We start from the raw sequence: 13,225 nt of genomic DNA, 5'->3' as shown, positions 1-13,225 counted from the left end.
ACTATAAATGCTATAACTAAAACTGAATTCAACCTAAATAGTAATATAAAAATTAATAAAAATAACAAAAAGCACATAACAAAATGACTAAAAATTAAACCGGACTTACAATGAAAACTGAAAATATAAAAATAAAAGCTAATATAAAACATTAATAATAACTCTAATACTAAAATAACACTAGACTTCACACTTGGTATGAGAGCAATTTGACCTCATTTGCTAAAGTGTTGTCTGGTTGTCTAATAAACATGGCATTGTATACTACGGATATTATTGTTGGGTCTATGAATTGTTTTAGCTCCACTTTTGTAAGTGACTTTGGATAAAAGTGTTTCCTAAATGTTAAATATAAAAGTAAGAGTAAATTTTAAAATGAATCACTATTGATGACGTGTAAATTCCAGCATTTCTCATTGCTATCATCTCATTGACTCCTTAGAAACTGTCTTCAGGAAGCAGCTCGCATTCTTTACATCCCTTGAATGCCTTTGCAGTAAACAAGAGGCATGTCAGTGCGGTTTGTAGCCGAATAATACAATGCATAAAAAAGAAGCCCTACAGAGTCCGGGGGTGGAATAGGAATGGGGTTTGGAGCAAGCAATCGAACCGAATGTCAAAACAACAAAATACTTCAACATCACATGTTGTTGTTCACCTGAAGGGCTCTGTCTCATGGACGTCCAGCGCTGCTCCCCGTATTCTGCCCTCTTTCAGAGCCTGGGCCAAAGCCTTCTCATCCACCAGACCACCACGCGCAGTGTTCACTAGGAAGGCGCCTTGACGCATCTACAATCAACACAAAAGAGTGGTCGTACACAAACGTGGCGGCAGTGCGCGTGTGCTCTGGTGTTTGTGAGTAGCACCTGTTTGATGGTGAAGTCGTTGATGAGATGGTGGTTGTGCTCATTGAGACTGCAGTGTAAGGTGACGCAGTCGCTGTGGAAGAGCAGGTCCTGTAGGGTGTTGACTCTCTGCAGCCCCAGGGCTCGCTCCATCCCGTCAGACAGGTACGGGTCGTAGAACATCACGTTGAAACCAAACGCTTTGGCCCTCAGCGCCACCGCCTGTCCAACACGACCTGAGAGCAGGCATATCACTTCAGCCATGAATGAAGAGCCATATAATAATTATTTTATAGTACCTGACAAAACAGGCTCTATTAAAATGGTGTGTTTGCTTCCAACAGGCCACAGTATGCCAAAAGTATTTCCAGCTTCTTTGAAAAGATAAAATACACAGAAATATGGTGTAGTAATATACAGTAAAATATTATATATGTGAAATATTACGATTTAAAATGTTTTGTATTTGAATATATTTTAAAATGTAATTTATTCCTGTGACGCAAAGCTGAATTTTCCGCATCATTATTTCAGAAATCATTCTAATATGATGATTTGCTGCTCAAGAAACGTTTCTTATTATTATCAATGTGTAAAACTGTTTTTGTGGAAACTGTGATGAAAAAAAAATCTGAATTCTTTGATGAATAAAAAGTTCAAAAGAACAGCATTTATCTTTTGTAACATTATAAATACTGTCATCGTTAATCAATTTAATGGGTTTTGGAAAAAAAATGTGTGTGTGTGTAGGTTTGTTAAGTAGTTTGCCAGGTCTTCTAAGGTAAATTGAAAACCTACTTAAAAGAGGTTGTTCCACATTTTTAAGCAAGTCACATTTCTCATGCAATCTGAGAAGGAAGAAAGATCTTCCTGGAGATGAAAAGCATGAAATGGTGCAATGTCGTGCAAAAGGCATAAAGGTATTTGAAGGTATTTGAAGCCGCCGGTGTCTCTGGAGTCTCAAAAAAGCTCACTGAGATGATACAGACGGAGAAATAAATAATAAAGTTGTCCCGCAATCCTTCTGGCAGGATCATTTTATTAAGCAAAATATCTCACCATTCACTGATGCGTCCAGGTCGCACTCACTCACCATTATGATTTTGGTCTAAAGCGCACTCATGTTCTCATGTTTTGCCGCAGGACAGAAATTGCGAGTACATTTTCTGTCATCTTTGCAGGACTGTGATATGAAGAGTGTGCAAAGTTACATTTTAGCAACAGTGTGAAAGTGAATAGCACATAACAGGCACAATACCGGTATAAACATGAATATGCGTCACATGACTAAACTTACGTCATCGTGTTTAAATACCTCCGTTTTGACAGTCCACACTACAACGCGAAAACGGCGCTTTCAAATTTATCCACTTTGGAGAGCGTTTTCAAAAAGCTTCGTTTTCATTAATAAAAATATGTGTGGACGGAAGGCCAAAAAGATGCGTTTTCAAACGAAAACGTGTTGGTGTGGACAAGGCCTCAGTCCTGTAGAGTTCAGCTCCAACCCTAATCAAACACACATGAACAAGCTCAACAAGGTGTGAAAGGTTGCTAGAAAGCTACAGACAGGTGAACTTTTATCAGGGTAGGAGCTGAACTCTGCAGGACTGACGTTCTCCACCTCTGGTCTATAGATGGATGGATGTCTGGATGGTCGGTGACTGGTTTCTTTGGTTCCAACCAGACCTCGACGTCAGCAAGGAGCTGGCGGTGATGATTTGGGCTGGCATATTGGGAAGTGAGATGGAAGGTCCCTTTAAGGTCCTTGAGGGTGTCAAAATGACTTCAGCAAGATATGTGGAGTTCATAACTGACCATTTTCTGCTGTGGTATAAAAAAGAAGGATAATGCCTTCTGAAATAAAAGGATTTTCATGCAGGCAAACGTACTTTCCCATGCTGCAAAAAAAAACACACCACAGCAATAAAACATTTTTTAAATCGATTTCTACACCCACTGTAAACGTTTCTTAACAATACTGTCTGATTGATTTCAGTTATCTAAAAAAGAAATGGAGAAATAAAACCAACAAACACTGTCTTTGAAAAATTTAAATCTGAATGTCTATTGTGCTAAAATGACAGAAATGTCACTTACATAATAATTTGGAACACAGTGTATATATATATAATTAATACATATACATATATATGTGTGTGTGTGTGTGTGTGTGTGTGTGTGTGTGTGTGTGTGTGTGTGTGTGTGTGTGTGTGTGTGTGTGTGTGTGTGTGTGTGTGTGTGTGTGAGAATGTGTGTGTGTGTGTGTGTGTCTATGTGTTTTTTGAGTGTGTTTGTGTGTGTGTGTGTGTGTGTGTGTGTGCAATTTTCTAATTAATACATATATATATACATATACATATATATATGTGTGTGTGTGTGTGTTTGTGTGAGAATGTGTGTGTGTGTGTGTGTGTGTGTGTGTGTGTGTGTGTGTGTGTGTGTGTGTGTGTGTGTCTGTGTGTGTGTGTGTTTTTTGAGTGTGTTTGTGTGTGTCGGTGTGTGTGTGTGTGTGTGTGTGTGTGTGTGTGTGTGTGTGTGTGTGTGTGTGTGTGTGTGTGTGTGTGTGTGTGTGTGTGTGTGTGTGTGTGTGTGTGTGTGTGTGTGTGTGTGTGTGTGTGTGCAATTTTCTAAAATAAAAATTTATGAAACAATATATATATTTCTAAAAATAAAACTTCTTAAAAAAATCCTTATTATTGAGCCCTGAAATGAACACAACAGAATCTTTAACTCTCTTTTTGGTCTGTGAAGTAATCAATGCTTATTACTTCTGGATGGAGAGAAATGCATATCGCATAGTCTCCACACATTACCGTTTCCTGTTATCTTTATAGCCACCGGTGGAGCCTTCATCAGAATGTTGAATGTTTACTTTGCCTGCAGCAGTCTATTCATATTTACCCACCCCTACACTGCACATAAAACCAAAACAAACCACCGCTGTTACTTTATATCTCCTTCAGAAGATCTCTTTCTGTCTCAGTGGGCTTTTCCTGGCCAGAATACATAGCAAAGTGGATCAGACTTCATGTGTAGAGTCAAAAGTCTGGCTATGTGAGACAACACACCTAGACCAATGATCCCCAGCGTCTCTCCTCTGATGCGGGCCGCCCCAGACGCGACCTCTCGGATCTGCTCCACGCTCTGGACCCGCGTGCCCTCCCTGAGAGCCTGGTGCAGCCAGGTGGTGCGTCGGTACAGGTTCAGGATGTGACACATGGTGGAGTCTGACGTCTCCTCTACTGAAGCTGCTGGCATGTTGCAGACTGCTATACCTGCGGATGTGGAAGGGTTACGGTGAGGCTCTTCATACAGCAAACACGCACACATACATTGTTGTTTAATGGAAAACCTTCTTAACCATTACCTAAGTCTCCAGCAGACTTTATGTCGATATTATCAAAGCCGCTCCCAATGCGGACAATTATACGAAGTGCTTTGAACTTTTCCAGGTCCTCCCTCATCAGCGTGATTGTGTGGTACATGAGGGCACCCACTGCTTCATTTAACACCTGAGACAATATACAGAAACTAGTCAGTCTGTGCAAAGAAGATACACACAAGTACAACAGCTGCAAAACTCAAAAAACAAGTCGAAAACAAAGAGTCGAAATGAAAGTGCAGTGATTGATTTGACATTTTACAGTTGACTTGATTTGAAGAGACAAAAGATTCCTTGATCAATCACAAACGTACTTATTTGATTAGTAACATAGAAATAGTGCAGAACCTAAAGGCCTGGTTTCACAGACAAGGCTTAGATAAAGCCAGGATTAGGCCTTAGTTCAATAAGGACATTTAACTGTTTCCCAGCCATTGACGGAAACTTCTGGCTTTCCGTGGTTTCACTGTTATACATTAGGGGGCGCTATTACACATCTTCTGAAAGAGTACTGAATCTCCTGATCAAAACACAGGTGAAGAAGAAGCAGAAACAAGCGATAGCATCAGATGCATATGTAAAATAACGTGATCATCAACATTAAACTGAAAAAATCAAAACTGCCTAATGTTATTGAATAAAATGTCGACCCAGGACAAGCTATAGGACTGTGAAGCTTAAATGAGTAGTTCACTTTTTAAAAAACAAAATGAACGAATCTTTTTTCGAGTCATTTCGTTCATTCAACGAACGAAATGATTCGAAAAAAGATTTGTTCATTTTGATGAACGAGTTCGAACAGGAGAGTCACGAACGTGCATCACAGAACAGAGCAAGGCGAGCATTTGTGCTTGTAAAACTTTTTTTTATTTATTTATGTTTGAAATGACCGATCGTTACGCAAGATAAGACCCTGATGCATCGTCTGGTGTCGTTTAAAGCCTTTTGAAGCTGCACTGAAACTGTCATTTGGACCTTGGACCGTTTGGTACCCAGTGAAGTCCATTATATGGAGAAAACGACTCCTTTAAGTGTTGATGGACTCGATCTACTCCATCTGTGTTTTGATCATTGTGAATCTGATTCAGACCTAGTCTTTGAAAAAAATGGGATTTTCTCAGCTTTTTGCTCAAAATGTAGCTTTTTTATATAACATACCCATATTCAATTGTTGATCAAAAAGAATGCATTTAGCTAGAATTAAACTTCTTTTATTTAAAAGCAGAGAGTCTGTTCTTTCTTTTGATATATTGCATGTTCACATATTCATACAACAAAGTATTCTGAAGTATCCATGAAACATTTGTGAAAATTAGCAAAAATGCTGGCGGAGAAAGAGTTAAGTAGCTTTTATAAACGTGCCTTAGGAAAAAAAACATAAATTCAGACTAGATAGCCGACCCCTGAACTATTTTGTATTTCTCAAGAACAATATTTTATTTTTAATATTTTCAAATGCACACAATGCAAGTCATTTGAAGGTTGAATGAAATTGGCTCAAGCCTGCAATGCTGTGCATATTAATACTCATTATTAAAATGCACAGCATAGCAGACTTGAGCCAATTTCACACAGGCCAAGAAGATTAAGCTATGAAATGAAATTAATTTCAAGCAGGTTCTACACCTTCATATGGGTAAACATTAAACTAGATGAATTGAAGTCATTACAAAAGAAAAAAAAATTCAATCAAAAATGCGTCAAACATAATATAATGTAACGCATGTAATTACACAATGTGTGATCAGACCTTTAAATGGCAATTGAATAATCTGTCATATCAATGCAGCCATTTAAAGATCTGATCACACATTGTGTAATTACATACATTACATTATGTTTGACACATTTTTATTTGAACAATTCAGAAACAACAATACATTATTTGAATTGTAGAATACGTTACATCATGGTGGTATTAAATGTACTGAATTTAACTCATGCTGATCGGTATAAATTCAGGTGTGTACCATTGCAAAAACACTACCGAGATGTAAAAATACTTTACAATGAATAAATAAAATGGAAGATGAATAAAACGTGGTTATAAGGTTAAAGTAATGACAGTAATGTGTTTCATTTATGGTAATGAGAATGAGGGGATGCGTTTCATTGTCATCAGATAATATGTGCTTCAGTGATCATGCTTTTATGTTATTCTGATAAGGAAAACCTGATGAAGACTCTTTGAGGATAGTATACGCACACACTCTACGCCTGCAACATGCTTCACTGTTAATATGACTCAACATGAGTTTCGTCTCTGCTGATGACCAAAAACAAGAGCTACACTGTACAACTTCACCAACAAAGGGTTCGTGATGATTAATCAGTTTACTTGAAAACACTTGACAATCTAATAAACCATCAACTTCTGGAGTAGCACAGCATAAGCAGATTTAACACATCATGGGCCCTATTTTAACAATCTAAGCGCATGGTCTAAAGCGCACGGCTCAAGTGCACTTAGGCCGTGTCCGAATCCACTTTTGCTAGTTTAACGACGGGAAAATGGTCGGCGCACCCGGCCATGTGCGTTACCCCCATGTTTTGGGGGTAACGTGCAAATCAGAGTGTAATCTCCCGTTCCCTTTAAAAGCCAGCTGCTGCGCATCCCTGTGTGTGTAATAATCAGAGTGTATGTGCGTTGTGCACCCGCCTATAGGCTCATATTACTAACACGCTCTTTAAATAACAAAAAAATATTGCGCCACTGACCAACTGAAACCTGATCTAGAGTCAATGCCGCAATATTTTTTTGTCTATTTCAGTTGCCTCAAAACAGGAAAGCGTCAACAATGTGCTTGAACACACCTAGTTTTCAGACCATGGGCGCACAGATGGGCGCATATGCATTTGCTATTTAAACAACGCGGCGCAGGACGTGAAAACGAGAACCGCGTCAAGCAATCAGTGTTGTTCACGAGCAACAACAGAATGAGATTTTTACAGCCATTTTGTACATTTTAGTGCACAATATTCATGTCACTTTATCACCTGCTAATTGATTTAGCATCTTATCAGAATTTTTTTCTCCATATGAAGAGACTGTACAGTTTCTGTCCATTCAGCAGTGGGCGATTAAATAAGTCAAATAAGGAGGCTGTTTGCAGGTTTGTGGGAAGGGGCAGAAGCGAGTGCCATCTGTCTGTGCAGGCCTGGGGAGTGTTCTCAGAGAATCAACCTGGCAGCCGCCCAGAACCACACAAAACATGCCAAAATCAGCACTTCAGCAGAAAACAAATGCGGCCCTGGCTACATGAAATGTCTGAATGAGCATAAACGCATTTAGAGGGAGCAAATATTTATATGACATGGAATTAAGGGAATTGTGTTGAGAGGGAATGATTTATGGATGGCCTTTCGTGTGTAGCCAGTTGAATGAATGGAGCAAATGAATTTCATTTAGGTTCACGGGTAGTGTGAAAGAGAAAAGCATTACTGACAGCAGCAAACCAGGTTTCCTCTGTGTACGAACACATTATCAAACGGTGCACTTGCTCTTGCTCCAGCCAGTTGTATTTGATATTTTTCAGCATTTATTAATCTAGGTGTTCTACATGATGTAATACATTTCTCAAGTTGTATATTTTAACATTAAGTAATGTCGTATGAGCAAACATGAATTAAGAATGAATTATAGTATATTTAAATATACAATATATTCTAAATATAAACAAAAATATTCTAGTATACACTACCAGTGTTTGTAAAAATGATCAAAAAAGTATTTATTCCTGTGATGCAAAGCTGAATTTTCAGCATCATTACTCCAGCCTCAATGTCACATGATCCTACAGAAATCATTCTGATATGATGATTTGCTGTTCAGACGGTTGTGCTGCTTCATATTTCTGTGGAAACTGTGATACTTGTTTTTCAAAATTCTTTGATGAATGGAACATTTAAAAAACTGAATTTATTTAAAATTAAAATCTTTTTTTACATTAAAAAAATGTATTCACTGTCCATTTTGATCAATTCAATGCATTAAATATTAACTTAAAAACAGAGAAGCAAAAACTTTTTCAAATGTTAATATATTCCCTAGATAAATAAATGCTGTAAAAATTGTTGTTCATTGTTAGTTCATGAAATATAATCAAACCTTATTTTAATGTATTACCGAATTTAATTTAGAGGTGCACATTTCTTTCTGAGACACGACACTGGAGTCATTGACACTGCGGTTCATTGCTGAGAAACATGTCAAACACCGTTCGTAATGATTGACAAAGAGCAACGTGTTCTTTCACAATGAAACAACACAACATGACAGATCTGGCTTTAACAAATGCTAAAGAAAATGATTGATCAATGGGCCAGCAAGTAAGACTGAGAATGAAATAAATAAATCACAGGAAGTACAGCTGGTAGGATGGCTGTGAGATTTCATCACGCTACCCAGTGAACTCATCTAATGAATCATTCGACTCATTTCTGGAAAAAACGCTCACAGACTCATGAATATCACCCCCCTTTGTGCAATCTACTTTTTTAGCCTGTGAGATGAAGTGCTTTTTCCATGTAACAAAGCCAAAGACGCTCCATCATATCGAGGCAGTAGTTTCTATGATAAACTGCAAAACCATTCTCAAACATACATAACATGATATATTAATCTGTATGAACCAGTGATGAAAATATACCTCTCCACACAGTAATAAATACACATGAACAGCATTCACAATACATTTTACTTCTGTGACGTGACATTCCTTAGTGAAATAGTGAGAATTAATGGCATGTTTTTTTGTTTTTTTTACTGTCCATCTTCCAAATTCTTAATTTGTGGCCAGGATTTAACTAAAGTGATGCAACTAATCTTTAAATCATGGCCACGATCTACTAAAACGAGGGAATTCATTTGTAATTCGTCTTAATTCAGAGCCCTGTTTTGAACTGTGATGCTTGTATTTTTCGTTTACATTTCGTTTGCAGACACTCTCATCCAAATCAATTTAAAACAAGAATAATACAACAATAAGTTCTGTGACAACTCTCTGAGTGTTTGGCATTGGTAATGAATATGACAATGTTGATATGTTTGGTTGCTGCTGCACATTAGCATGCATAGCAGATCTATACAGGTGGAGCTGGGGAAGGTGGAGGGTTTCAGAAAGTGCACTGCAAACTGCTACTCAGGTGCTAACCAAGTATTTAAAGGTTGAGCAACGAGCTCATTGGCTACTGATTAGGGATGGGAACCGAAACCCGGTATTAAACAGGCACCACGGCTAAATTATGAAAGACTGCAGTATTGATAAGCTCCGACGTTATCAGTTCTGCCGTCGGTATTGGAGAAACTAAGAAAATATTTACTATTCATTACTGCCATTTAGACGTTATCTTGAAACGTTATCTCACCAGCCCTTTCTATATGCGATAATATTAAGATGTGTGTCTATTATGCATTTTTTGAAATTTGCAATCCAGAAGAGAGATCTCTCTCACGGAGCTACAGTGCGCAAAACACGAAAAAACTGCTTTAGTGAGTGACGATGAAGGAGAGAGATAAACAAAAGTTTAGTCTGGTTGTGCTTTAGAGCTGTGAGATTAATGTAATTTTATATACTTTTATTTAGATTTTGTGTATGATTACAATGATTACAATTTTTTTTTTGGGGGGGGGGGGGGGGTAAAACTATTTAAAACTAGCCGCATTCCATCTAGCGCACCTTCCTTTGAATTCCTTCACAGTGGTGTGCCTTCATTCCTCCCTAAAAGCCTAAACTTAACGTCGGAATCAGCAAAATTGGTGATTTTTGTAAAATGCAGTCTAATGCTGCCAAATTGCGGGACTATTTTGGTAATAAAATGGTTATTAAAAGCACAATAATCAGCGCAAGAGACACTTACCCTAGGAGGCTTTCTGTGTGTGTGCTCCAAAACGGGCCGCAATTTACAAGCAAATTATACGTTGGGCTTCGGGTCCACAACGATCAAATACACATAGAAATGCGTCAACATGACCGGCTTTGGTGTATTCACTTAAACACAGTCGTTTCTGTCTTAAGGGGAGGTAAACAGTAGAGAGAAAATATGACGTGTATCAGTATATTAGATCCGTGCATTTGGTCTTAAAGTGACAGCAGTTTAATAAATAGTCTAATAAACCTTGGCTGCCGCTTGTGCCATTAATGTTAATCAAACAATAAAAGAGAGAAAATCACTCACTGCTTTTGAATGAATAACTTTAGCCTTAAGCGCACTGCTTATTTTTATTTGTTACACTGTGTTTAATTGTCCGTTTGATTGTACTTTGTTCTTGTTCTTATTGTATGTTATCTGCATATAAAACACAAGAAATGCCTGCAGACTGGTGCATTTACAAATCAATGTTTTATATTCAATTTTTTTGTTCAAACATTTCTGTTTCTTTTGCTATAGATTTTTACGATATCACTTTACAATAAGGTTTCATTAGTTATCATTATTTAAATGAACTACGAATGAACTGCACTTCTACTACAGCATTTATTAATCTTAGTTAATGTTAATTTCAACATTTACTCATACATTATTAAAATCAAAAGTTGTATTTGTTAACATTAGTTAATGCACTGGGAACTAACATTTTAATTAACTAACATTAATTTAAAATACTGTAACAAATATATTGCTTATTGATAGCTCATGTTAATACATTAACTAATGTTAAAAAATGAGACCTTATTGTAAAGTGTTACCATATTTATTTTACACTTCAGTTCATGAAACAATGTTAATTCTTTAGAAAAATATAACAAAAAGAACGGATACAGTTTAAGTTCCGGATCGATAAGCAGTATCGGTATGAGTATGATATCTGATGATATATGATATATGATATGATATAGCAGTATCGGTATGAGTCATACCATTAATAGAACCTTAACAATACCCATCCCTACTACTAATACAGCAGGAACCAATCAGCTGTGCCCTATGGAGAACGATGTGATTACAAGCAGCCATCTAGAGTTACTGTACCAAAGTAAGTGCCATTAAGTGCTACTTGTACAGTTACCTTCTCGTGGATCTCCTGTGTGGACTGGGCATCACAGAAGGCCACGGTGGCCACGTCCTTCAGGATGGGCATCTCCACAGTACAGTCCCGCCCATCCAGCAGTGCCACCAGAGGACGAGGGTGCATGGGCCCATTCATTATGGGAGGCCTGATGCCTGTAGAGAGTAATAAATCACATATGTTACATGTCCTCAGTTTGTGTTCAGGTGTGTTTATTTGGTCTGCATAAGCAAAGTGGATTCACTGTTCTAAAATCAATCATTCCGAATGATTTGGCTCGAAGATAAACACAAATATTGAATGCCAAGTTTCAGATTCTAAAAATAAAGTAACTCACAAACACAGTGTATTAGCAGTTGATTCCTGTTTTTAGTGCTCAATATTAAAAATGTGTTTCATGTTTTGCAGCTGCTGTTCAGTGACACAGATGGCTGTTTTATATCCACTTGTAAAAGACACATCAAAAGGACTAATGCTGCTATTTTACTGAGAACAAGACTTTTTTTACATTTAAATGTCCATGGCTTACGATAAACATTGATGATGTCAGTATCAATCAGTTAAATATATTTATATTTCCGTTCCTCTGCGCTGATGACCAGTTGCACTGAAGAACATTTATCCAAAAAAATGGCTATATGATATTAAGAATTAACTAGGCTGTGATATACATACTCAACCAGACACTTGATATCAAACACTATATAAGAGAACTGACTGATGATGATGACATCATGATGAAATACACAAGTGCTCATGTGAAATCAGCTTTAAAGGAAAAACAACGAATGAATGATCTTCATGTCACTGCAGCTGATTTAACAGATGATGAAGAGTAATAAAGACATGAACACCTGCATGTCTGATTTTCTCTTCATATATGCTGGCCATACCTGATCGATTTTTGAGCCAAATTCCCATTACAGACCCTTCTACCATATAAAAAACCACTCCAAAACTCCCATGAAGCACTGCGATTAATGTAATCCAGTCAGATTTGAACCATTTGGAATAAACTTCAAATATATATTGAATTGTACATTATCACTGACAATTAAATCTATTGTTTTATACTTAACCACTGTTTTTTTTTACTATAACAGCATTCTCAATGCTATATGGGAATGCAGTTCATTCACACATACAAAAGCACATGATCTTGTATCTGATTTTCACATATTTTTACTCTCAGTAAATATTTGAAATGTTGATTCATCTCAGAGCTGGTTGGTTGGGTCAAATCCCTAAAAATACAATAAATGGGAAAAACACTTCCAGGACCAAGGCTGCTGAAAAAGTGGGCCGTCACTGCTGCGCCGTATTGACATTGGCCACAAGTCTGCTGCTTGGCTTCATTCTGCCTAGTGTCAGTGAAAAAACATCTACCAACAGACAGATAATCAATTTATATATGCATACTACCGTTCAAAAGCTCGGGGTTGGTAAGATTTTTGAAAGAAGTCTCTCTTACGCTCACCAAGGCTGTATTTTTCATTAAAAATACGGTAATATTGCGAAATAAACTGTTTTCTATTGTAATATATTTAAAAAATAACAATAATAATTTATTCCTGTGATCAAAGCTGAATTTTCAGCATCATTACTCCAGTCTTCAGTGTCACATGATCCTTCAGAAATCATTCTGATATGATGATTTACTGCTCAGGAAACATTTCTTATTATATTTTTGTGGAGACCGTGGTTATTTTTTCAGGATTCTTTGATGAATAGAAAGTTCAAAAGAACACAATTATTTACAATAAAAATTATAGGTAACATTAATGCCCTTACTGACAATTTCGATCGATCCTTGCTGAATAAAAGTCCTAATTTCTTTCAAAAACCTCAATGACCCCAATCTTTTGAACAATAGTGTGTTTATATATATTTAAGATTGAAGCTTGTATCTTTCAAATGTAGGATATTTAGTAATTTTTTAATGATACAGTGACAAAAGTATAGTATGTACACCTGTGACCTCACCCAGCC

The 13,225-nt window shown here is 37.1% G+C and overlaps 1 protein-coding gene across 9 annotated transcripts in view; it reads right to left on the bottom strand.

Moving 5' to 3' along the window:
• ctbp1 (C-terminal binding protein 1) overlaps positions 1 to 13,225 on the bottom strand; it is a 35,633-nt gene that overhangs the window by 6,161 nt on the left and 16,247 nt on the right. For all 9 annotated transcript variants that reach the window (XM_077235805.1, XM_077235800.1, XM_077235803.1 and 6 more), the window contains 5 exons: positions 11,237 to 11,391; positions 4,213 to 4,357; positions 3,914 to 4,120; positions 867 to 1,081; positions 659 to 789 (listed from right to left, as the gene is read on the bottom strand). In XM_077235805.1, coding sequence (XP_077091920.1) covers positions 659 to 789; positions 867 to 1,081; positions 3,914 to 4,120; positions 4,213 to 4,357; positions 11,237 to 11,391 — 853 coding nt within the window. The remainder of the gene's footprint in view (positions 1 to 658; positions 790 to 866; positions 1,082 to 3,913; positions 4,121 to 4,212; positions 4,358 to 11,236; positions 11,392 to 13,225) is intronic.

The sequence above is a fragment of the Siphateles boraxobius genome, unplaced genomic scaffold (assembly GCF_051911475.1).
Source record: "Siphateles boraxobius isolate OS27281-9 unplaced genomic scaffold, OSU_SipBor_1 2, whole genome shotgun sequence".
Taxonomy (NCBI): Eukaryota; Metazoa; Chordata; class Actinopteri; order Cypriniformes; family Leuciscidae; genus Siphateles; species Siphateles boraxobius.
Note: the sequence above shows the minus strand (reverse complement) of the source record. Positions and strands in the feature narration are given on the sequence as shown.